Raw genomic sequence first — 27,376 nt, 5'->3', positions numbered from 1 at the left:
TCGGGCAAGAACTGCAACGGCTAGGAGATAAAAATCAAAGAAAACAAGACTGTTCTCTGGAGCTGTGAGGTCTCCAAGGTCACAAATAAAGGTTCACAGTGAGAAACTAATCAGCTACAAACAAGTATTTGTAGGATGTTCACTGTGAGAGATGGAAATGATAGTTTTAGGAGGTTATTTAACGTCTTGACACCTGACTTTTTGCTATCAAAAGTTTCAATCAAATCTTCTGAATATAAATACAGTAAAGGCGACTAATCTGTTAATCTGGCGTCCGACAGGTGATGACTTAAGTCGTGTGAAGCGGGTGGGTGTGCACACGGTTTGTTGTTGTACTGACAAGGCTGTGGTCGACTCTGAAGAAGGCCATCTGACAGGGCTTGTTCAGCAGGTTGGCAAAAGCTATGAAGGCGTCGGCCGTGTCCAGGTTCAGGATCAGCACCGCCGCGATGAACGACATTCCCTGCACCTGGAAACACAAAAAACGCCAACGCCACAACATGAGCTCTGTGCAACAACGTTCATCTTCTCGTAGGTGCAAAGAAAGAAACTGCACACAAAGGTGAATGCACAGTCTGTGTGTGTGTGTAGCAAGTATTGGGTTGAGGTCAGTGCAGGAAGTCACAGTCATTTCCACACCAAAAAAGAAGAAAAAAAAAAAAGCAGCGTGGGGCTGCGGTGAGGAGCAGAAAGGTAAACCACAGCATCGACGAGAAGAAGAGAGGTTTCACAGTGCAAAGGCAAAACATGACGGTGGAAGGATTTAAGATGAGTTGTCACATGTTTAACGACTCATTGAAATTCAGTGTGTAAGCTAATAGCTGCAAACATTAGTCGATTAACAGAAATACCGCTCCTTCTACTGCTCGACTTCTGAATAAAATTAGATTAAAAGAAACTAAAAGGAGACTTTGACAGATGAAAATGCTTATTTAACGGAGCCTTTTTCAATTAAAATTCAACACGTATGATTCGCGGTTCAGGAAATCTCCTTTGAAGGAAAAGAAAAAGGGCAGATGGAAGGAATTTATTTTTTTTTTTTGAGGTGTGCCAATTGGGAAACGACACCTACGCAGTGGAGAAACGCCCATGAGAACAGCGAGAGAACCGTGTTGCAATAAACGTGTGTGTGTGCGCTGACGCGTCATTCAGAGAAGAGCACGATGCAGAATAAGAGTCTACCACAAACCCACCGCTCTCAGTATGTCGAGGACACCTTTCACACATTCACCTGAGCATGAGCCGCGTTCAAACGCTAGACACACACACACTCTGTCGACCTCTGGTAACGTAAGGCCAAGGAACGAAAAGTGGAAATAAATGGTTCTCTCTTGGATTATTGTGACGTCACAGACGTAACACAGGGAATGTTGACCAGGATTAAACGTCAGGGCTGAAATCTGTTTGTCTAAGGCAACGTTTTTCAGGCCAAGGACCCACAAACAAATGGAGAGATTAAGTAGGGACCTCCTACCAAACATATATATTATCATTTTTTATTTAGTAGTAAGCGTATCCCTTTACTTAAATGTGCCGGATTCATGTTAATGTGTATTTACAGAAATTTAAATTTCTGTAAAATAATATATTAAAAAAATGTCTAATCAACCAAAGCTTTTGCCCCACCCCCTCTCTGCAGCACCTCCACGGACCCCCTGTTGAAGACCTATGGGCTGAGGTGTATGTAGACCTCTGCAACTACACCAAACAGCCACAACATTATGACCACTGACAGGAGAAGTCAATAACATTTAAACCATCTTGTGACAATTCAGTGCTCTGCTGTGAAACTTTTGGACCCGGCATTCATTCATGTGGTTGTTACTTAGACATGTAGCACCCACCTAGACCAGACTAGACCCCCCCCCCCCCCATAACAATAACACTCCTTGATGGCAGCCGCCATCGCCAGCAGCATGCAGCCCAAAACAGACACACAAAAAACCCCGAAAAGAACAGCAAAAGGTGTTGACCTGGTCTCCGAATTCACTAGATCCCAAATTGATTAAGTGTCTGTGGGATGATCCACCATAGAGACCCTGTCCCCTCAACTCATAAGACCCAAAGGCCCCCCACTAACACCACAGGACACTCTACGTGGATATTTAACTTTTATTGCCAAAATTAAGAAAAAAACAAAAAAGCCTGTTATTTTACGACTATATTTTATTTTTATATTACAAAACGATATTTTTTATGATGATGTTTAATAATTTTTTTTTTTTTTTAAACCTTTCTTTTGGGGCCTAACTTTTCCCCCCTAATCAGCACCACTGCCCTCAGAGGCCCAAGTCAACTGTTGTGGAGGCACAAGGGAGACCTACACAATATTACGAAGGTGGTCATAATGTTATGCCTGATCGGTGTAGGTTCCTTATTTTAACTGTAAATAATTGGTTACCTTGTCTTTCAACAAAGCTGAAAGAGTTAAAAAAAATACTAAAACATCGGCCTATACATTATTGTAACTGTAAACCACAGATATAGATTAGATCTATATCTGAGTGTATCAGAGTGTTGATATATATCTTCACAACACGGGCTTTAAAGATGCAACAAGGAGGCACATTGTGTAGTGGAAAAAATCTTACGGTGGTCATAATGTTATGACTGATCACAATAGATGTGTATATAGAAAATTAAACAGAAAACATATTTAATTTACTACTAAACAGTTCTAATCGGTTCATCAGTTGGTTTTTGCTGCCGATTTTAGAGTTACCATAGTTTCCTCCTTTTGTCGCACCCACAGTCAGTCTGAGGTCGAAGCTGAATCTCACACTCACTCAAAATATTTCACTTTCAAACCTACCATGCGGCAGACACCTCCGACACCCGAAGATAACGATCAAACTCACGATTAATCAAGATTAAATTACACACACACACACGTGTTGGAGGCGTTTACGTGGGAGACTTCGGTCTCTGGAACTTTAAACCTTCACAACGGGCAAAGTTCACCTGCTATTTTTAACGTCCGGCCACGTAATAGAAATGTTTACGGGGGGTTTGGAGAGGAGAGACTTGGTCAACGGCGGTGATGAAGTATTTGTCACCCTCGTGTGTTAAATCATGTGTACGGTAACATGCATTAGTCAGTATTACTGCTACAGTGTGTAAAGGATGTTATGCAGTGTTTCCTTTACAGTCTTAACGATACGGTGGCCACTCATTTACTCCATGACGGCAGCGGAACGAGTCGGGAAACTGTTGTTCACTCAAAATTTTTTTACGCCAACGCCGCTTTTTCTTTTCTTAAATCACTGACAATGGAGACTTACATTAAAAAAAACGACTTTGTGGTCAACACTGTAGAAAATGTGGACACTTTTAAAAGCAAACTAAAGACCTACCTTTTTAGTGCTGACTTCAACTGAATTTTATTTACCTTTTAGACCGGTAAATTTATTGAATTTTTTTTTATTTATTTATTTTTTTTAATCAATTTACATGTTTTAGTCTGACTTTTAAAAGAATTTTACATATTTTATTATTTTTATCTTTTTAGTCTGGTTATTAATTGAATTTTATTTTGTAATTTTTTCATTTAGTCTGACTTTTAATTGATTTTATTAATTTTCCTTTTTAGTCTTGTTATTAATTGAATTTTATTTATTTTATAATTTTTTTAATGTTAATAAAAATAAATGATTTTATTCATTTTATTATTTTTTTAGCTTTTTAGTGGATTTTAATTGAATTTTACAATTTTTTTTTTTTTTTTTACCTTTTTAGCCTGGTTATTAATTGAATTTTATTTGTCGTCTTTTTAGTCTGTCTTTTAATTAACTTTAACTTATTTTTTTATTTTTCACTTTTTTTTTAGTATGGCTTTTAATTTTATTTTATTTATTTTATCATTTCACTTTTTTGTCATGTTTTTAGTCTGGCTTTTAACTAATTTTCACTTATTTTATTATTTTTATCTTTTTAGTGGATTTTACTTGAATTGTATTTATTTTTATCCTTTAGGTAATTACTGCATTATAATTTTTTGTATTTTTTTTTAATCTCTCTAGAGTTTCCTAAACTTCAAAGTGGTGAGTGTGGGACAGTGTTACATCAGCGTTTTTAATCTGTACATGTGTGGGAGAAGGGGCGTATCCTTGTAAAGCACTTGTGTAAAGACTTGCGCATCTTCTGTATGAAAACTGCTGTATAAATAAAGTTTGATTGATTAATTGCAACTAGTGTGCAACTTACGTAGCCAACATCTGGCCGGTAACATGTGTACGCTCCCAGAATGCTGTGCAGCACGTCATGATAGGGTCCGCCCTGATGATGAGCACAGAAAATAATGAGGACAGTGAACACAAACAGGCCAAGAGCGAGGAAGCTTCACCATTTTTCTCTCACTGACCTTCTGGAAGATGCAGAGTTGGGGGAAGGTCCTGGAGATGTCGAGTTTGATCAGCTCCAGACTCGACTCCCTGTCTGAAGAACCAGCATCTGATAAGACGCGACAACACTTTTAAGAAACTCGGGTTTGGAAATGTGCGCGCGGACAAAAATAAACAAAGAAAATAAAATGACGCCACGTGTACCTTCAGGCTCGGTCTCGGCCGTGGGCGCCGCCGTCGTCCTCCACTTCTCTTTTGCTCGGGCCAGACAGATGTTGTACAGCTCTGCAGGGACCCACAATACCACAGTCAATATGAGAGAAACAGGGGGGGAGGTTAAAGACACAAACAGGAGAAGCACAATGACTGGACAGAAACCGCACAGTGATAACGAGGCATTGACTGTACTCTGCAGCAGTAACTATGACAAAGCGTCTCTCGTTTATTTTACGGAACGTGTCAGGAGGAGCTCTGACCCGCTGCTGCCCTCTAGTGATGAAATAATGAGCTTTCTCTCTCAAGGGAAACAACAAATTAATTTAATTATACTCATTCTAGTTTTAAATTACGCTGTAAATCTGATTCATAAGCTTTGAGTTTGCTTTCATTTTGCACCACATTGTCACAGTAATCAGTATAGAAGTTGTTAATGTAAATGAACTAAGGGAGAATATGTCTGTATATTACTAACGTCAGCAAAAAAAAATAAAGAATAAATAATGATCTTTGTGAGACAAAGTGTGTTAAATCTCTATTATGTGTGGAAAGAATCTACCCGGTGCTTCGTCCACTTCCTGGTCTCATTTGTAGTTTTATTTCTGTGTACTATTAATAGTAGTATTTTATTAAAGAACTACACGGAGCTAACTGTGTATGTCACCATGGACGTAAATGAAGTTCAAGACCTACAATGCAAAATATTTAAATAATAGTATTTTAAGAGGATCTTTACTGTCAATGTACAACCACAGTGAAATGCAGATTAGATGCGTTGGGTCCAAAATTGCGATAATTGTGGGATTTTTTTTGCAGATTTTTACTGTCACTATACTTATATGATGCAAGATGTAACAAACCTAAATAAAGATGGCCGCCGTGTCTGTGTGTTTGGGTTTGATTTAGACCAAACACAAGAAGTAAGTCAGTTTTTTGTTCCACTTTTATCTCACATAATTTTTGTTCTTAACAAGTCTCTCGCTCTTGTTCTTTCCTCCCCTCGATCCTCTAAGACAGGGGTGTCAAACTCATTTTAGTTCAGGGGCCACATACAGCCCACTTTGACCTCAAGGGGGCCGGGCTGGTTGCCCAATAGCTTATAACCTGGTAAATAACGACAACTCCAAATGTTTCCCTTTGCTCTAGTGCAAAAAAGTACTGCTAAATGTAATGAAAAACTGTGAAATTTCTTATTTTGTCAAAGATTTCCAGCTAATATCTCCAGTGTCATTTTTGCAAATTCATCCCACGGGCCAGATTGGACCCTCTGGCGTGCCGGTTTTGGCCCCCGGGCCTTATGTTTGACACCCCTCCTCTAAGACATAGACGGTGGAAATGAAACATTGTTACTTCAGCGCTTCAGGAGAGGTTTGTTTTCAATCACCTGCACGGCACTGAACCACTTTTGTAAACTGCACACGCAGCAGTAACCTCGCACCGCTGTGACCTTCTCAGAAGAAGAATCACCGCTTGTAATAGAAAACTTGGCACAAGTGCTGGCGGTGGCATTAGCAGTAGTAATAACACTAAAAGTGGTTAATACGGCCAGTGAGCTGGGATGGACGAGCCCTGAAGGGTTTAAACATTTCTGAAAGGATGTACGGGATCGTAGCTCCGTTTAAAAGGATGATTAGCACAAAGAGAAAGAGCGCTGGCTCAGCAGTGAGCGAGCTAGCGCTTATCTACAAGTAGCCTTGAGGAGCTAACACACACACACACACTTACACACACACAAGGCGTAGGGAGAGCTGATTATTTGAAGTCGCTGCTCTTTTACAGAGCGGAGAATGTAATCTCTGTGCAAGGCTCAGAAAACCCATTGAAATGCTTCTCTTGTGCTGCTTCCTTCCTAATGGACACGCTCTTCCTTCCACTTCTATCTGTCTCCCTGACACTGAGCCAATTAGAAAACACTGAGACAAATAGCTGTACGTGTTCGCGATGTTCCAGACTCATAGATTTTAAAGGTTGAACGAAGGGTTAAGACGTTGTTACAGGAAATAAATGATCTGATGCTGGTTTGTGTTAACGGAGCAAAGAGGTGAGGACACGAAGAATCCCAGGTTGAAGCCAATTATTTTGATTATTGTTTTCACCTATAACTCTAGATCATATTCTGACTCTAAAACGCAAAATCTACATCCTAACATTTAACATTAGTTATTACTATTATTATTTTTACTATTTTTAAGTCCTTTGTTTGCAGTTAGGACACGTCGTCCTAGCTTTATAAATTTTCTCTCCATCTTTCCGACAACAATGAAAAACGCTGCCTTGGATGATGTGTTCAATAAAATTAGGAAATTCTTTATTCCAACTCGGAAATTCCCGATACTATAGCGTTCACGTTCCAATATCGTTAACTCGGAGGTGAAAAAACAAGTTTGGTATATTATCGCCGTTTGCTGAAATTTAAAATATGAGCAGCAGCTTTTTCTTTTATTTTGGAAGCAGTTTGACAACTGAGACCTAATATTTCCCAAGTTGTCGTGAATGCAGCATCAACTGCAGCTGGATCTCAACCAAGTTTTCCAAGATCCACCCCCGTCCTACTCTACTTCTGATTGGCTGGGGATGTTTAGAGCGGGAAAGCTGCTCATTCCACTGGTAGACAAACTCAATTAACTGCTCGAACTCAACAACATCCAACATCAACAAGTTTATTTTTTCCATTTTCCACACGCTGGAGATCCGGTGCCGAAATACTTTAAACCCTGCATATTTTATTCATTTTAATAACTGTATTTGTCTCATGGGTTAAACCTCTACCTCGTTTTTTACTACAGTCTCTTAGTTTATTTATTTTTCTGTCTGTTGCTGATTATCACACCTGTCGTTGTTGTTGTTGTTGTGTTTGTGTGTCCCGGATTTATCTGTATGAGCAGTCGACCTGGGATAAATAAAGTCGGTCTATCTCTGAACAACAGCGACACATTTAAGAGGACGACCCCTCAGTCCTTCGTACCGTGTGTGATGTTGAGCTCGTTGCCCACAGCCAGGCTCCACACTTTGCCCCTCACACTGGGGGGGATGCCCTGCCACCACAGGTCCCTCACTCGACGAGTAGTGCATCTAAAAACAAATCAAGGCACACGAGAGGCTTCATTTACGGATCAGGACCACAAGGTGGCACTGCAGCTAACTCTGTGTTAAACGCAGGAAATTAAAGATGACTCACATTTGCACATAAACATTTAAGAAAACTAAATCTGTATATAGACACTTCATTTTGCAAAGAGTTTAAGTAAAAGTTGTATAAAACAAATCAGCTGGTTGTTTCCTAAGAAAGATACAGAAGAAGAAAGGGTGATGCATTTCTTTTTTATTTTTTATTTTTTGTTGTACTCACACTGTGCTCCAGTGAGGCAGGATTTCTTGGTTCCAGGTCTGGGCCGCCGTCCCAATACTCTCCTCGAGCTTGCACCGATCCTCCAGCTGCTTCTTCCTCTTCTGAGCTTCCTTCATTTCTGCAGAAAACAGGAGATCGAATAGAAAAATGAAGCCGTGCACCATGTGCCGAGTGTTAAGAGAAAGGCTGCTCCGGTGACCTCACCTCTCTTCTTGGCCTGGGCCACCATCTCTTCATATTGCTGTCTGTGTTTCTGGGCCTCCTCAGCTGGTTTGGCAGGAAGATTTCTGTAGCACACACACACATAAAGGAAAATGGGTTAGCAGCTATGTATTTGTGCATTATTCATGTTGAGCAAGCTCGTGGAACAAGAGAGGAACTCAAGTCTAGTAAAACGACAACTGCACAAAATACAGTGGGGTTCATGTTATGGATAATAAACATTACAATAATATGGTAAAATCAACTACTCAGGTATAGGCAATGTACGCCCTTGATTGTCCTGCAAAATGTTTTTATATAGCATCAGGCTTATAAATTAAAGACATTGTCCTGATAAATATTGTGTTATACATGTATCGTAGCTACATATCAGCTGCTTTTTGCCTATAAAATACAAGTAATCTGTAAAAAATATCAATTTTAATGTGCCGCAGACCAATTTGACAAATCATACCTTTATATTTGAAACATTTTCTTGTCTGTGATGCTCTGAATGTCTCTGCTGCTGTTAACGAGAATTTCCCGATTGTGGGATGAATAAAAGCACACCTTATCTTATCTCATCTTATGACTGGGGCTTGGCAGTATACTGGTTTATACCGCATACCGGTGCTTTATTCGCGCCATGATAAGAGTTTTTAATATACCGGCATACTGATGTATTTGATTACACAGCACTTGAAACTCTGCACTGTGAGACACTATTTCAGATCGGCCCATTTTCAACGTGGCGCTTCACACACACACCTCATAATAGCCTGCTAAGCTCAATAACACAAGCACAAAAACGAATTACATAACAAACATTTTATGCATAGGTCCTATAATGGGGAAATGTCTGATTGTAGTGTTGGGCACTAAAAATGAAAAATTTGACAATTTTTCTCATAATTGAAATGCTAATATTACAGAATGAATTTTATTGCGCCGTGACTGAGAAATCAAAAAATGTAGTTATAATGGAAGTCAATGGGACATTTTTGTCTGCTGAGGTTACAAGAACGTGGTCAATTTTTAATCTGAGGCTACACAAAAACTAATAATGCAGTCAAGTCAATACTTTAGATAATCTTGGTCATACCCAACAAGACTGATCTCAAAAAAAAAAAAAATGCCCCAGCCACCCAATATTAGGTTAGGAAAATGTTTTTGTGAAAACAACAGTGACTTTAAGTAATCAAATTTTTAATAAAGTTTCGTTAAATTATTGAATTGTTGTTAGTTTTGTTAAGTGTTGAAGATGTTTAAGAGATTTATGAAGAAAATAAACAGAAAACAATATCAATCAGTTAAGTTTTTATAGCAGTTTTTGGACATGGACTTTTTTTTCCCGCTAAGGTTACAAAAGGGTGGTTTAAAAAAAAAACAGTGTTCTGTTGACCTATTAGAAATATATGTTTTTTTTTTATTTCAAAATTTGTGCAGAGATAGAAAAAAAAGGGCCCTATATACCAACACAGTCAAAATGGAAGTCAAATGAAGAAGAAATTTCAGGTTGCCTGAGCTTTAAATTTTTTTCCTGAGCTGTAAATGTCGCCAGATTTCCACATCAGCAGTCAGTGCTAACACAGGGCCACGCTAACCTGTTTTACTACTAGCGCGAGATTATTCTACAATATTTACTCATCATCACAGTAAAATAGTCCATCCTTAGTTGACCTACTGCATTACTTCCTCTCTCAAACAGTAAAAGATGTTGTGAACACGTAATTATACATTTCTGGTGACACTGCACAGCCCTACTTTAAGATACCTCAACCAAAGCAAACTTAATTTTCTCCATCCACTGCATTAATACTTCCACTGTTTCATACCAACTCCATGCTAAGCTAATAAATGCTACCAGATTTGTTTTGTTTTCTTAAAACAGGTTCATTCCGCAAATGTAAATAAGGGATTTAATCTAAATTATACAAAATGTGCACGTTACAAAATCATTTTAAGCAGCAGACGGTGTGATGAGAAGCAGCTGAACACCAGTTTATCTTCTCTTAGACGCTACAATAAACTTCCTGGCTAAATTAAACCGCTCCCATGGCTGAATGAAAGACGAAGTCTGGCGTGTTTCTGTTTGAGCACCTGCCCGACAAAATATTACATGTTATTTAAAAAAAAAAAAAAAGAAAGGAAAAAGGCAAGGTAGGTAATGGAGCCAGGGTTGGGGAGGGCCATTAAACTTTCAACAGGGCTTCTCTTTTACCACGGTGGAACAAGGCTGAAAGGAGTCTAATGACCTGGGAGAGGAAGGAGGGCTGATAGAGGAGATAGAAAGACAACAGACGTGGCTTTATTGTGCGATAAAACAAACTCCACCAACTCAGTGAGGGCGTGTGTTTACATACGCAGGTCTGTCCTCCAGTATCAGCGCGGTGGTGGAGAGGGGCTCAAAGTCCAGGTTTTTCCTCACGCTCTGCCTGGGAGATGTCGGGTTGCCAGGTCCAGCTCTGCCACTCTTTGTTTCATATTCCTGACGACAACAACAAACACACACACAAAAAAAAAAGAAGAAGAAGAAAAAGTAAAAATCTGAATCTACAAGTGCAACAGAATCAGCTTGATAGGCCTATATTTAGCTTCACATAGCTATCTGCAATGAATGAATAAATGACTTTATTTGAAGACAGAATAAAAGAAAAACGCAAACAAATAATCATAAGACAACAACACAAAGAAACTTAACACATTTTAATGCTCAAGGAGTAGGCAGCTTATTAAATCCCAACCCTTCTCCCTATGTTACATCAATATACTATGATAAGTTATAAAATAGTAATATGACATGTAATAATGTATACACATACAAGCATATATATATATACACACACACACATACACATGCACACATACATGCACAACAAACATAACTACACATATAATTACAGCGAGACATAGAAGAACCAAAAAAAGAGACAACAAATAGTAGTCGCACCCATACATACTGACACCAACTCCACATACTTACTTATAATTAATAGGACATAAACACCCCTTAATAACTGAGACTTTAATTATTGTGAACAGGCGCCATAAAACGAAACTGGTCGCATTTGTAGCGTGTATGTAAGAAAATGCACATGTGGTGAAAGAAAAACGAGTTTACGTTTAAAAATAGAAAGAAAGTGAAGTTGTTTGTATGCATAAAGTCATGGGGTAACCTTAGAAAGGCCTTAAAAACCTTGTGACAAGCTCTGGGCTTGGCATGTGTAGATGCGAGGGTGTAGGCCTGCTGAAAGCAGACAGGGGAGGCATGTGACAGTCGGTCGTTACACAAGGCACGAGCATTAACACGAGCTCGATATTCAGTGACATACTACGGTCAGGGAAAGCCTCAAAAATCTGACATTGTCATGCTAGTTAATTAGAAGTGCTGAAATGGGATGTGCACGCTTAGCACACACACCATTAAAACTCCCTTGTGACCAAAATGGCCTCCAGTGTGCATCGAGCTGGTTAATAATGCAGCCTGAGGTCTAAAAGCAATCAGCTTAACACTCTGCTGCCACAGGGACATTCACATTGATCAGCACAACCCCAGAAACACAGGCAGGAAAAAAAAAAAAATCCATTCACAGCCTACGACCATTGACAGCCAGCTCATGTTATTAATCTGCCTTTGTGTTGCCATCTGACGCATAAGAGCCTGGTCTCCGTTGGCCTTAGGAGGCAAATGAAGGTAATTCAATTATATTGAATTTGTGCTCGAGGAAGAAGCGCCACGTGGAAATGGAAATCAGTGACGACCGCCCTGACACCCACCACAAAGTTGGTACTTTACAAGATGGATTGGTAAAAAAAAATAAAAAGCAGCAGCAACATGTACCGGGCTGTTGTGCTTTTCATTCTAATGCCAGAGCGCTAACAAGCTCACGATGACGATGCTAGAATGCTAATATTTAGTAGACAACAGTGGTCACTGGTTTTCCAGACTTTAACAGAACTAATCAGCTTTATCTGCAATGAGTTGGACTCATATGTTAAATATACCGCTAAAGATACACGATGGTTAGCTTAGCTTAAAGACAGGAAATGGTGGAAACAGCTAGCCAACCATAACCATAAGCACCACTGAAACCAATTATGGTTTTACATTTGTTGTTAAATAAATCATAGAGTGTATAAAGATGGATGATGGAACTGCTCCCTTTAAAGGTGAATCCAAAGTAAATAGAGCTCCCCCTGGTGGCTGGAGGCTGCAGTATAGGTCATAAGCTCCACCCCCTTCATGTGAGTGGATGGGCCAAACTAAAACACTAAAATACATGTCAAATATTCTTTTTCAAGGATGGTTTGTGTCATTTCATGTAGTTAATACAATGCTGATGATACTCAGGTGTTACTTTTGTTTGGATAGATTCTGGCGCCAAAGTCACAAGATGGCGCCACCTGTATCCCTATACAGAACAGCCCTCATCAATACCAAGTTATGTCTGTTCTAAAATTGAGTTTACGTTGAAACAGTGTCAGATTGGTGGTGATTTAACTGAATTAACCACAGTCTCAATTATTTTAAACAATGCTGGATCCTATAACCTTCATGAATGTAATACACAACTGTTTTATTAGAATGCATTCATTTTCACTACTGTACTATAATGTACTGGACTGCCCACTGACCTGGCAGGTGAATGCATATTATTAGGCTGTGAATGTCACAGTGATTCTGGTAGCAAATGAAATTAAAATTTTACAATAACATGCTCCATCTTTAAAGTTGCAAGGGAGCCAATGACGTAGGATTACGAGCCTTCGCTGAGCCACCGACGGACGGGAATGGCAGATAAAAGCAGATAACAACGCTATAAAAAAAACAGAGTAAACACAAAGTAGTAGTTCCAGTGTTTACTTTTCTTATCTTGCAAAGAATCAATGAAGGTCAAGATGAAACAAAAGAGGAGGGGACATTACAGAGAGCTCAAACACAGAAGAAGAAGGTGGGCCAGAAACATCCCTCGAGATTTTGGCCACAAGAGAGAGCTGCTGGCACAAGACGGAGAGAAAATCGGTCAATTATGGAAAAAAAGATTCAAGATGAGTGAGGCTGGTAGATACAGTGATAATTGAAAATCGTTTCTCCACCTCTGGGGAACGGATCGTGAAAAGACTGAACTGAGGATGTTCTGAGAGGAGAGAACTACAGAGAGTCAGCAATCAGGCTAATTTGTGAGTTCCACTTTTATCTGCCCTTGTAATCCCTTCTCTGACTGTTTGTTTTTGAAGATAATCACCAAGACGAAGGGGACTAATAGGCGGTTTAGGCCTCTGCACAGACGCTACGACTACAGCCTATACAGATCCAACGTCGCAGCCTGACGTTTACCTCTTGCAGACCACAACAGTTGTCATTGGTCCGCCTGGTTGCAGCATTACTGCTTTAGCTTTTCCAGCTGCTTCTCCATCTCAGCGTTTTTCAAATTGTTTTGGATCAATAAAGATGGAACAGGTAACGAGGAAAGGTTGGTAGAAAAACACTACTACCAAGCGGACCATCACAACAACTCTTGCATGTGATTGGATGATTGGGTTTAAAATTTGTCAGTGCTGAATAACATGTGCTTAGATGTAAATGTAACATGTATGTGATGTTAAAGCTGGGCAGTATATCTGTATTTTGGTTTCATTACGATGTCAATTTGTAATATACCGGCACACCGGTGTATTTGATTACATAGTGTTTGGAACGCTGCACCACGAGACACTGTTTCAGACCGGACCATTTTCAATGTAGCGCTTCTGAACACGCATGGTGTGACTGTGTTACTGCGAGGCAGAAAACCATGAAGACACAGAACAATTTGGGCCAAAAAGGTGCCGTGTCGGTTGTTTTGGGCTTTCTTTGGTTTTAAAAAAACCTTTTGCAAGTGTTAAGGGGCTAATGTTGCAGTGCTAACACAGGACCTTGCAAATCTATTTTTCTACTAGTGTGGAATTATTCTACATCATTAACTCTTAACACGCATGGTGCAACTACATCACTGTTATGCGTGGTGAAGCTGAAACGGTCCGAAAAATGAAGAGGCAGAACAAGATGACTTGTGCCAAAAAAAAAAGTGTTTTTTTTTGTAGGGTGACCAGACATCCCCGATTTTCTGAGGATCCCAATTCTAGCTTTTTATGAATGAGGAAAAAAAATGTTGCACACAGACTACAATTATTACAGTAGCAGGTCGTGCTGCTATTGACATTACAGACATAGTCTAAATATGAATAAAAATGTCACAATGAATGAAACCATAATCAACTTCTTCATTTCATCTTGATAACATTTCCACATCGGAGGCAGTGCCAACACGGCACCATACAGACCTGTTTTACTACTCGTGTTGGATTATTTTACAATATTTACTCAACGTCACAGTAAAATAGTCCATAATCCAAAAAATACCGCGCTACCACCAGAATACATCTTTGGTCATACTGCCCAGCCCCTGCAGGAAGAGACATGTGAGATAAGGCAGATTGTGTAGAGGAGGGGAGTGGAGCCTGGCTTCTGTTCAGTAGCAATGCAGGTACTTCCTGCCAACAAGGTGAAACAGTAGAAAGAATGCATGTGTGTGTGTGTGAGAAGCTGTGGCAGGCAATGGGGAAGTGGTGATATCAGCAAATTACAAGTGTGTGAGGCTAAGAAAAAAAAACCTGAAGTACAAAAGTTATAAAAGCAATGACAAAAACGAAGGATGGTGCTACAGCAAGACACTGGAGCTAAATCCAGTAAACAGGATAAGACAAGTAAATCACGTCTTAAGCTAAAAGAAAAAAATATTACTATTATTAATTTACAAGAGCCATAAATGTTGGAAAACACTGGATGGGTTACACCAATATAATGTTGGAGATGAAGGTTTGAGTGAGAATCTGTCACCCACTCCAGTGACACTCATTGATGCTTCAAATAAAACATCTAAGATCAATGAGCTATAGCTTTAGTTTGCTCTGGATACTAGTCTTCTAACATCTCCATGTAAGAGCAGAGGCACTGCATACAGCAGCTGAACAGGTTTCTTTACATTTGGCCAATCAGGGGAGGTCCTTAAAGAGACAGGAGCTTGTTTTAGAAGGAAGATGCATTAAGTTTAACTATAAATCTTGCAAAACTGGTATGATGGAGCACCGGAATAAAATAATTTGGAATTAGCATTTCATGTATTCGCTTTAAGTTCATGTTGATTGCTTTAGTGTTCTAATTTAAGATCCATCAGCTCTCACCTTTACACTTAAATAATAATAACAACAAGCTGACCTCTCAGCGTTTCACGACGCAGGACACAGTTTCGTTTTCATCAGTGGCTCAATGCCAACTCAAAGCAAAAAACCATGTTTACATGGGAGCAGAACCAAACCGAGGTTAATGACACTTGTTTTAAACTCCAAAGAAACCCTCTCTGCTTGCATGCTGAGTCACCACATTGTATCTTTTAGCTTGAACAACAACTAGCTCCCATGATGCACTGCCTCCTGGGCAAACCTGCTTTGTCACACTGGCTTTCAGTAAACTTCTCCAATTTCCTGGTAGTGATGCAAGAGCTCTCTGGGCGCCTGGACTGGCGCTCACGCCGGCTGTTAATGGCTTTTGAAGTTTAAAGCTACGACGCTATGAAGCAGCAGTCGCCGATGAGAGAACCACAGTTTGCTGGAGCGCATGTTGTGATGCAGCTAATTAGCAAAGTTTCACAGAGAAGTAAAATTCTGCATGAGGAGACATCGCCGTCAGAAATATTTGTAATACTCTCCTTGGATTGTAGTCATGAAAACACCCCTGGCTTTCTCGATACTGCCAACTAGTCCTGATACACTACAAGGACAAAGAAAACCTCAAACCTTGAACGTGACCAAACACATACAACTGACAAGATTGTGACTGGAAACTGCCCCTAGGCAAACCCCAGCCTGACAAAGAACTAAGTGTGAATGAGTAAACTGGCTTCTCAGGTGTGTTGTTTGGTGGTTAAAGCAAGGGAAGTCATCAGAACTGTTCTGTTCCAATACCATCCTATGAATAAGGCAACGTTAAAGGGCATGAAGCTCGTTACATACTACGCAAGAAGCAAGAAATTTCCTGCTCCCAGGGCTGCCGAAAATGAGAGAAAAGTTTGTTCAAAAATCAAAGTCCTCATAGGCCCCTCCCACTGCAGCATACGTCACACATGCAAAGCATTGTGATGCAAGATGCAAGATTTTCGGATGTCGGGCGGTCGTCAAAACGACCGACCATCCAATTACACCATTCATTCAACACACACCCACACAAAGTATGACAACCTCTTCCCAGGAGAGATTAGTGGTCACACAATATGAAATTATTACTGTCCGGGAGATAAGAAAACAGAGTGGATGCTAGCTTTCCTGTTTTTCTGCATTACTCACACCCACTTCCACTTCATGACCAATCACACAATAGTTGATGTGTCGGGAACAAACTTCTCACTGAGGACATGACAGCCTTAAGGCTTCGCTAGTTAAACCTTAAAAAAAGAAAAGAAAAAAAAGCTACACGTCATCTATGGATCTGAAGCTACTTCGACAACTCAAGAAATAACCGAGTGGCAACCTTAGGAATCTAAGGAACTCCGGAAAAGCTGGTAGGGTTTGAATAAAAAAGATAGTTCGAGCTGCCTTTTGTGACGTGTAGAGTCAGGTATAATATTTAAAGGCAACACTCTGGAGACACCAAGTTGAACTAATCTCAACTTTACGACAACAAAAAATGGGAGTGGCTAATAAATGTGATTGACATGCAAAAAGCAAAGAGTTCCCAAAATGTTTACCGCAATAACACATCCCCCATTGGCTCCCACTAATAAATTCACCATGCCAGTATTGGGCTCTGAAACATTTGGGATGTTACCAAAGTCTTAAATGTCCACCAAACAAATCCATCTAATGCAGGAATTATACAAGCTTTGGTCACACTATTAACTTAATGGTGACTTGTAACAAAATGCAACACATTAGTGCAAAGGTGCTTAATTTTTCTTGGCACACTAACCGTTGAATTAGAGTTTCCACAGGAGGAATCTGATATTAAAATAAAGACAACTGAAGCACAGACCCACCAGCATCAAACACTTCAATGTGAGGGTTTTGCCGTTTTGTCATGTTTTATTGGAATAAAGGAAAAGACACTTGGCTGTCAAATGAGCTCCGAGTCCTTTTAACCGCATCAGTGGTAACAGCAGGAGGAATTCCCCTTGATATGCTTCAAAAACCAAAAACAAACAAAAAGCCAAAATAGAAAAGAGACGGCACTCACACTGCTACACGTGCTCCTGTTGTATTAAAAGCTGAAGGATCCGTGCGCGCTAGCTTTACGTTAGCCCATCAACACATGCTGAAAACCCTGACATTTTTTTGCCCTTTCTAGAAACAAAGCTGACAACCGCCACCCCAGAGAGCTCCCCAGAGCCGCAAAGAGCTGAAAGAGGCTATTATTTTGTGAAACCCGATCCGTCCTCTTCCTTCCTCTTTCAAGCCCCTGACTACCCATGTCCTCTGATACCGCCAGACAAGGAGAGAGACGACGGGTCAGCCGGTCGTCCTCCACTCACCATGAACGCTGCGGTTCCTCACAGACGGCCAGTCCTCCGGGGGGGGGGGGGGGGGGGGGGGGGGGGGGGGGGGGGGGATAGTTTCCAAAAAAAAAAAAAAAACCCTAGCCTAGCATCACTGCCGCTCCACAGGGTTCACTCCTGGCAACAGGACACCCAGGTGCAATAAAAAAATAAAAAGGTTGGAGGGACGGTCGAGCTGCTGACGGAGGGACACACCCCGCATTGCAAAGGATGCAGCAGCAGCAGCATGATACCCTGTTTTCCTCCCCTTCTTTCTCCCCCTCTGAGTAGTGACGCTACACTGATCTGCTCTGCATCAGGGCTATCGCTGCTGCTGCTGCTGCCGCTGCTGCTTCTGCTGCTGCGTGTGTCAGCAAATCAGCATCGCCGTGCGTTGTTAGTCACCGTGGATGAACTAAGAGGAGCTCTGCGCTCTGCCATGCCCTGGCAGTCACTCTAATCAAGCACAGAGCAATAGATTAGGTTTCAGCCACTCAGTCCTCTGCTCTCTTAATCCAGGCAGGGCTCAGTGAGCAGCTGCTGCTCGAGCGCAGTAACAGTTTTCTTAGCTGCCTATTCAGGGATCCTTCTTATCTGTAGATTTAAAATCCCCAGAAAACATGTCATGTTTCAACCTCTGAGACAGACTGGAGACCTATCCAGGGTCCAAACCCCAAACCTAGAGGACAAGCAGGTACAGAAAATGAATGAACCAGCGACAACCAATCAGAGCCATTTTGCCATCAACAAATTAAACTCCATGACGCTCAAATCCCACATAAATGATTCTTGGTAGCACAATCAGTCCCAGAGAGTGACACAAACAGGACTGGTTTTGTCTAATTTTCATATGCAGCCTAACAAAACAGGAATCTGACCTTTACACAAGCGTACAGAAATGTATTCATACTGACGGCATGGTTGGGTGATACAGACGCAATAAGCATCAACACAATAAGACTTCTTTGTGGTCATGTTGGATCTCTATGTGCAAACATGAATACAATGATTTGAGCTAAAATGTGACCATAAAATGATGCTACATTTGGAAGTTTTGCAACACTCATTACTTACTGGGTATTGGCCAGTCTTAAATTGTCAGTGACTGTAAATTAGGATTAGCAATGAATAGTTTCATGCACCATGTTAGCTAGCATATGGTAAAAAGTCCCGAAAACAACATGTTTTTGACGTCATCTGGAGATCATTTATATGTTTTATATGTTTTTTCTTAAGACGTGATGTGAATATTGCTGCAGCAGGAGGCGGCTCTGTGGGAGTAAAATATCCAGCATTAGTGTTATGACTGTTGTTTGTGTTTTCAATATTTGTTTATTTAATTGAAGTGAGTGTGTGCACATAAATGTGTGCATAGCTTCCAATGTCCTAGTGTCATTATTAGGGACGGGAAGAAAAAAAAAACACTGTCATCTGATGTACATATATACAACTTGTATTTTAAGCTGCATTTAAAATTTGTCAGTGAACTATGTCGAATATTGCAATAATATATCGTATCATGACTAAAGTATCATGGTACCTATCGTATTGTGAAGTCCTTGCTAATACCCACCCTTAGTCATCAGCATATTTTTAATATTTCTGTGCTCTTATTTCATTGTAGTAACTACCAAAATGCACTTACCTGTCATTTTATTAGGTACACCAGTAATGTATATTAACACAATAGCCCTGCACTAAGTCTAAACCTTCATGAAGGCATTTGATTCAACTGTGTTTTCATGCTGGAGACTATGGTTTGCAGTACTATCACTACAACTATTTTGACAACTAAACCTTTATGTCGCCGTTTCCACATAAACTGAACTTTAAAACACTTTTGAAAGGAGATTTAGTGCAGGAACCTAATGTTTTGGAATGTAAATTAGCATAAAAATACAACAAAATGATTCCGTACAGAGCACAAAGGCGGAAAAAAACTATTATTCCATTTAATATTAGCTATTAGGAGCTTTAATACGATTTACTGAGCCGTTACATCTGTCGTGTCTAAATCCCTCATTTATTAAAACCTGTAGGGGGTTCGGCAGATTTAATATTAAAATTAAAACTCCTCCTGGGAATGTTGCACCATTTCAATTCAGCCTCGGTTCACTCATCCTATCCCCTCAGACGTGTCTGGGTTGCCACACAACATGATTTAGAGACTCAGCAGGTTACAGAACAATTACTTTTTACAGCTGGCAGACAATGCACGAGGCCTTGAGATTCAGTGGAGGGCCGAGTATCCAGACCCACAACAACACAAAGCGGAGTGAATTAAGAGACTAAATCTTGCCTCACAACTTGGTTCTCAAATGGTAAAACAGCTCAACAATAGTTTGGCTAAATACAGCTTTCCAAACACACACACACAGAGCTCAATTACTGCACCTCTGAACAGCGGCAGCAGCAGTCGGACAAAAGCTTGAAATCCTAGCTTTGTTAACCGATTCCTTACCTCCAATATAAGGTTACAACCGCGGATGAGACGGACATTATGAAGCAAGTGCATGCGTGCACTCATTTTCAAAGCAATACAAATATACACCCAACTCGTACATTTCCCATTCAAAGAGAACATGTGACACAAATGTAAACTGCACAAATTACACACTAGCGTGCCTTTCAATTGGAAATGCAGCAAGACGCTGGTTCCCTGGTGGTAGACCCACGCTGAATGGAAGCACAATAACAGGCTCCTCAAGGCTCTAATTACATGCTGCCATTTTGTTCTTCTGGTGTATTTTACCAGTAGAGAGCAGCCCTCCGCTTTAATTGGGCTTGGGAGGCTGTACGTCTGCATTCTGAATGGACGTCTGAAATTATACGTGTGCTCCATCAGAGAGTACTGTCAAAAAAAAGTGAGTTTATATCTATAATATATACTCTATCAGTCAAACATCTGGACACACTTTCTCATTCAGTACAATTCCAAACCGTTTCAGGCCGAGTACAAGACCTATCACACATCCATCGTTGAGCTGAAATATCCTACAAATGTCCCTGGTCAGCACTTGCCTCGAAAGCAGTGGACAACCCTCAACTGGTTGAGGACAGGCGTGGGACGTTCCGGTGCAGCGATGCAGAGGTACTGAGGTGCAACGGATAGGGAATGTGGAGATCCACTACAGACAGTGGAACATGTGATGGCCAGCTGCCCCATGTACGGGTCACCAAGTGGTGATCGTGGCCTAATTGACAAGGACAGTGATACACTGGTTTGGCTTGCTGCAATGGTGTTGAAGGTCTAGGGACATACGAAAGAAGAAGAAGCTGCAATATGCAGATGACAGTGCCACCGCCGCCCACTCAGAGGAAAATGTTCAAAGCACACTTGATGCCGTTGTCTGGGCATACAAGTCACTTGGCCTGGCTATAAACGTGGAGAAGACCAAGGTTCTCTACCAGACCCCAACGGACTTCTCCACCCACCCTCCAGAAATATCAATTGACAACATAGTCCTTGAATATGTGGACCACTTTCCCTACCTGGGAAGTCACCTCGCCACCTGTGCCAGTGGGGTCTTCGCAAAACTTCAGAGGACAGTGTTTGAAAACTCCAACTTGTAGGCAAAGACCAAGCTCCTGCCCACTATCTTATATTGTGGAGAAACGCCACCATAAAGAAACTAATCCACATCTCAACTCATCTCAGCTCATCACTTCAACACCCACATTGCCCAAAAGTGCGTCTTTCCAGAATTGTCAGTGATGCCAATGCCTATGATGGGTAGTGCAGATATGTAAGGAAGACTCTGAAAGACAATGTCTTTGACTAAGATTATGACGTCACAGTGAAGCTGACCTTTGACCATCTGGATATAAAATGTCATTGTTTTACCCTCATATTCATTATTGCGACAATTTGTAAAAACTTGCAAGTAAGTTGAGTTAGAGAGGCCATAGTAACCATTCACATTTGACCAACTAATTCTACTCTGTTAATCATCGAGTTCAAGGGGACATCTGTGGCAAGTTTAAAAAAAAGTTGCACGCAGGTGAAACCGAGATTTCGTGTTCATAAGAATGGATCCAGCACATTGACGTAGGTACATCCTCAATTGTGGTTAGAAGGGAACACAATGCCTCCAGTCATGGACGTCGAGTGTGTAGACGAAGGAATGTGTCACATTTTACCAAGTGTAATGATTTGCAATCAATTAGTAGAGCTTAAAGCTTAATGCATCAGCACAATTTTAAAGTTCAAATTCAATTAAATTTTAATGTTCAAGTTATGACTATTTTATCTGGCAAAATAAAATGTAATGATCTAGTGTTTGATGCTATAGAATAACAGCTAGCTTCTATCAACACTGTCCTTTCTACTACCTGTTTTCCTACATACTACCAAAACCTGTACTGCGAGTGCTCTCTGCTTACCTGAATGGCTCAACCAACATTTGTTTGGTCAACAATCGGTGCTGTCATTTTTAATTATGATTCTAGGAAATGCTGAAACCAAACAGTGAGTGCCTGTTTGCTGTTCAGCATGTGGCATCCTAAATATAGCCGTCGAACCTAAATGTCACTGATGGGGAGTGTTCCTGCTCGGGGTAATGCGCTACTACTCAGTGAGTTATAGCATGTCTTAAATGTTTTATAGACCTTATAAAGGCCAGTCATTATGTAGTATAGGAGACTTAGGATTCTGTTTGAGAAGAAGTGATAACATTATTGTAAATTTGTCCAATGAATTATCACTGTCATCTGATGTACATATATAGGACGTGTATTTTAAGCTGCATTAAAACTTTCTCAGTGAACTATGTAGAATATTGGAATATATCGCAGTATCATAATATCGCAATAATGTATCAAATCGCGATACATATCGTATCGTGATACATATCGTATTGTGAAATCCTTGCTAATACCCACCCTTAATGTATACGTGTATACTTATACATTTTCTTTCTTTTATTTGTTGTTTTTTTTTTATTCTATTGTGTTATTCTGTTTCATTGTGTTCTTTTATGCTTATGGTTGGTTCTTGTGAGGATAGCTAGAGCAAGGCTGCAGCTAAGGGGATCCTAATAAAAACAAACAAACAAACTTGGGATCTAGTGAATGAGGCCAGGTCAACACCTTGTGCTGTTCTTCATATTTTGTTGAGTCCTTCCTAAACTGTTTTTGTGTGTGCGCCTGTGTCAGGCTGCATCCAGCTGGGGATGGCTGCAGCCATCAAGGAGTGTCAGTGCTATGGGGTGGGGGGGGCCTGGTCGGGTCTAGGTGGGTGCTACATGTCTAAATAACATCCACATGAAATGTCACAAGACGGTGAATGTTATTTACTTCTCCTGACAGTGGTCATAATGTTTTGGCTGAACGGTGTGTACTGCTGTCTATCAGTTTGTCAACATTGTGCAGATGGTTTAAAAGCATGTTAGACACATAATGGCTGAAACCAGGACAAAGCAGCAACATAACACACAGCTGACAGGCAATGTCAAGATAAAGTTCCACAGTCATGTTTCACATAGACGATAGATCAGCTTCTTAGAGGAGACGGCTCGTCTGTTCTACCAAAGTCAGGAAGGCCACGTTCTCTGTGGTAGGTTCAAACAAAACACACAGAGAGCCAAACAAAAGTGTAAAACAAACAGACCCATTGTTGGTTCACGAGGCTCATATGTTACAGGACACAAGAGGCCCAGAGACGTTCTTCAGATGTTCTATGCAAACACCAGAACGCAACATTATTGAAGATTAAAGCTGAAGGTTGTTTCTCAACAATAAACGAGTATGGTCTGACTTAGGAGGACATAATACTGTTTCCCACTCAAACCACATCCAAACCACAACACAAAGCCTCTGTTTGTTTTCATGTTTTTCTAGTAGAGCTGCCATTAATCGGTGTAGATAATGTTGATGATTTAACTTGAAAGGCTTGTGTTAACTCTACCTTGTGAATGCATCTGAATCGTTTACCTGCAAAAGGCTGCATTCGCCACTCAACATTAAGATATATGCACATCCTTTGGGATATCTTCTATAAAACTAGTCTGTAAAAAAAAAAAAAAAAAAAAAAAAAAAAAAAAAAACAGTGGACGCCATGACAGCTCCTCAAAAGTGAAGCAAAAGCATGTGGAGCTCCCCCTGGTGGGTGGAGGCTGCAGTATAAGTTATAGCAGTTAAACTGCTACACTAAGGCTTTTGGATAAACCATGACCTGGATGACTGAACTTCCACAGTCAACATAGCTCCTACCTTTTGTATCTTCTTTGGGTCTTTGATGGGTCCTTCCCGCAGTGGGACTTTCCCGAACAGCTTCCACCCAGGATCTCTCTGGTCCACCGGTCGAGTGTCCTTCACCCTCCTGGCAAACAGACTCCTGAGGACGCAGAATGACAGAGAGAGGGGGAATTAGAGTGGAAGGCAAAAGGACAAATAACTATGCTAGTGTGGGGTGCATGAAGGGAATCTCAGGGTCACTGAGGGTATTTGAACTAAGCTGGGACATCGAGTGAGATGGTGAGGCTCGTTAGTGAAGGACAAATGCCTTTTAAATTACTGTGGGACATGAACCATTTATACTAGTGGACTCATCAGTCTGGTCAGGTTACTTTTTGCTTTTACTTCCCGTTTCACATTCAACAATAACAACTGGACCTTTTGCCAAAATTTCACCAAAGACAAGTCGTACAAATCTCTTTGTTTTGGAGCAATAAAGATGGACGACATCGAACAATCAATTTGAAAGTTGCGTTCATAGTGAAGCAATCGGAAATACGCTACTACCAAGTGGACCAATCACAACTCTTGCGGCCTGTGTCACAGCGTAGTTACATTTCAGGGGAGGTCAACGTCAATCATGGCGGCTGTCGGCATAGCTACGGCATCAAATTGACACAGAACCCTAAACAGCCCACTAATGACCAGATACTTACCTGTAGTTGGAGGAGACTCTTTGATCTAATCCTCCTCCTCTAAGAAATGATTCTAGATATACATCATGTCACATTGTGTAATGTTGGCCGCGACTGTACAAAGAAAGGAAACTCTTGTGGTATGCGTCACCGTGGTGCGAATGTCAGTTACAGCGCTCGGTTTTGGTTTGTCGTCGCTACAGCGTCAAATTGAGGAAGGTGTCTAAAGCATAGGTTGCTATATATTTTATATATCTTTTATTTTCCCTCGCAAATTAAAGTTTCTTTAAAAACAAATTAACATGAATCCAACATATTTTAGTTAAGAGATAAATGGAGGCAGAAGATGTTATCTTTCAGTCAACACTTTTCTCAACAACGCACTTTTTCACATGGAGTATCACACTCGACCCGTCAATCTAAACCTCCTGTACACACTAGGCCCCGCCCCATCGTTGGTGAGCCAATCACGAGGCCACACATTACACACCGACTCTGTCAAGTTCCCTGCAACTGGCCGAGAGCCTTTTCAGTCCCCAGGTGAAATCCCAATAGCACGCTGCAATATTAGCAGAAGAGAAGCTAAAAGTGCAGCTCGCTCCCATCGGCCAACTACTGAGGCCAAAATGGCTGGTGATTCACTGACCCCACTACATTTAGCCAAGTTTAAAGTTAGCACATGTTTGAAATAAAAAGCTAAATATTTAAATTTGAAGCTCAGATATTTGGATAGCTTAATATTGAATGCAAAATGATAATAATAATAATACTCCATTGGCCTGGAAAACGCTGAAGACCCCTGAACTAAACTGAAGAATTATACAAACAACAAGAATCAATCCTTACAGCGACATAAAGATTTTTATTGAATGATATGACCTGAATAGTGTGCGCTCCCGTTTCAAATTACCAGCACAAATCATCTGCACTCAAATCTAAACATCACCTGATCGTCACAATTAAAGAGAGATCAATCTACATGCAGGGTCACTGCACCATTTAGCCCGGCTATTGCTTCCATTTATTATCGGTGAGGTGTTGCCGCACAGCTGTTACTGGAGGCTTTAATTAAAAGCCTGAAAAGAGCCCAGCCGTGAAAACACATGAATAAACTGGCCAAATAAAAAGCCTCTTCTGTCCGAGCACGGTCGGCCTCAATGAAAGGCTGCAACATCAAAGAGTCCACGTCCTGTTGTTTGTCTAAGAGCTTTTCAACTCGCTTTTGGCATTTCCTATATTTAACGTCATTGCTCTTCTGAACTAAACAAACACAGCCACTAACCCAGAGGTTGAACAGAGGTCTAAATACACATGTGGTCTCACATGGATGACCTCTGACCCTGGTTTTTGTCTCCAGTGTTAGTGATGACAAGCAACACGTGACCGAACACTCAGCAGACACGGTTCGCTCACAGGCGACCGTGTCTGCCTCCGGCTTCTTCTGTGTTTGTTTTCGGAGAGTGGCCATGTGCGAGACATGCGGCATCTGCTGGGCTTCGCTAATAACTTGTTGAAATCTCGCCTCCCATATGTCCACTGTACAATTACAGCTGGATTAAAAAAAGAAAAGAAAAATTAAAGATTTTATAATCTGAATCTTAGTTTGAAAGATTGAAATCTCAAACTGTTGAACACATTTTTTAAATATGCATCCTCTCCATGTTGTTGTATGTCTAGTAGTCTAGGTTTTTTAGACTGCGCAACAAAATTATATTATTTTAAAAGTACCAACTACTGGTAACACCACAATATCACAACACTGCAAAACCATGAGTCGATGCAGGAGATCAGCAGCGATACCAAGAACTAAAAGAGATGCAATACCACAGCCTGTATAAAGATGGAGAGTGAACAGCTCCTCAAAAGTAAAGCCAAAACAAGAAGAGCTCCCCCTGCTGGCTGGAGGCTGCAGTACAGGTCATTAGCTCCACCCCCTCCATGTTAGTGGATGGGACTTGGGCCAAATTAAAACACTAAAATACACTTCAAACACATATTTATGGTGGTATGGTATTTATGGTCATCATAATCAGCAGTTTGTTATTTGCCGCTATAGAAACAGGATCTGACATCATGGCTTGGTAAGTTGGAGTTGGAAATTTTTTTTTAAAAGTAAGTACAGTGTATAATCCAACCTTTCTTTGTAACTGGTGGAGGTATAACATGGTGTAGTATTAACTGAATGAAAACACAAGTGAGTCTGGTGGAAATGTGGCTCCAAACTCATAAAATGGCGCTGCCCGTATCTCTGGGAAAATATTGTCATTGCCAAGCAAGTATGTGGGGACATGTTGTCCATATTTATATACAGTTTTACAGTGGATGATGACCCAAAATGTGAACAAATTAAAGCAATGTGTTCAGGAAAGAGGACATTTTAAATTACTGACTGGTCTATATATTTTATTCTAAGATCCCAAGAAAGATGAGCGAAGGTCCCATGACTTGATTTGCACTTATCACATGTGGCAGAAACAGAGCGATTGTTCTTCATCCCATCATATCTTGTTTCAGTGCAAAGAAGCACAAACTACTTTCACTATTACAAAACATGTAATGAACAACCTGACATTTCTCAAGAAACAAAAGTGAAATTTCTGTTTCGTTCTAGGCCTCAGTGTTGTTTTACGTCCACAACTCTCACTGAAACTGTGCGAAACCGAGGAATAGCAGCTACTTTGATTAGAAGAATGTTTTCTTTTTTTTTTTCAATGTAATTTTTGCACTTTGTAACTTCAGATTAGACATCCAATATCTGCACAGACTGTTCAGTTTAATGGCCTCATTCATGCTGTATGTTTCTAAAAGTGCTTCTCTAATGCCTCTCTTGTCCTG

General features: G+C 40.6%; 1 protein-coding gene across 2 annotated transcripts in view; it reads right to left on the bottom strand.

Moving 5' to 3' along the window:
• tbc1d14 (TBC1 domain family, member 14) overlaps nucleotides 1–27,376 on the bottom strand; it is a 45,585-nt gene that overhangs the window by 7,265 nt on the left and 10,944 nt on the right. The window contains exons 4-12 of one of the 2 annotated variants that reach the window (XM_047583616.1): nucleotides 23,883–24,006; nucleotides 10,470–10,594; nucleotides 8,110–8,192; nucleotides 7,906–8,023; nucleotides 7,522–7,628; nucleotides 4,545–4,625; nucleotides 4,361–4,449; nucleotides 4,204–4,275; nucleotides 341–469 (exon numbers count right to left, since the gene is read on the bottom strand). In XM_047583616.1, the coding sequence (XP_047439572.1) occupies nucleotides 341–469; nucleotides 4,204–4,275; nucleotides 4,361–4,449; nucleotides 4,545–4,625; nucleotides 7,522–7,628; nucleotides 7,906–8,023; nucleotides 8,110–8,192; nucleotides 10,470–10,594; nucleotides 23,883–24,006 (928 nt within the window). The remainder of the gene's footprint in view (nucleotides 1–340; nucleotides 470–4,203; nucleotides 4,276–4,360; nucleotides 4,450–4,544; nucleotides 4,626–7,521; nucleotides 7,629–7,905; nucleotides 8,024–8,109; nucleotides 8,193–10,469; nucleotides 10,595–23,882; nucleotides 24,007–27,376) is intronic. The other variant, XM_047583624.1, reaches the window with a different exon arrangement.

The sequence above is a fragment of the Mugil cephalus genome, chromosome 1 (genome assembly GCF_022458985.1).
Source record: "Mugil cephalus isolate CIBA_MC_2020 chromosome 1, CIBA_Mcephalus_1.1, whole genome shotgun sequence".
In the NCBI taxonomy this organism is placed as follows: domain Eukaryota; kingdom Metazoa; phylum Chordata; class Actinopteri; order Mugiliformes; family Mugilidae; genus Mugil; species Mugil cephalus.
Note: the sequence above shows the minus strand (reverse complement) of the source record. Positions and strands in the feature narration are given on the sequence as shown.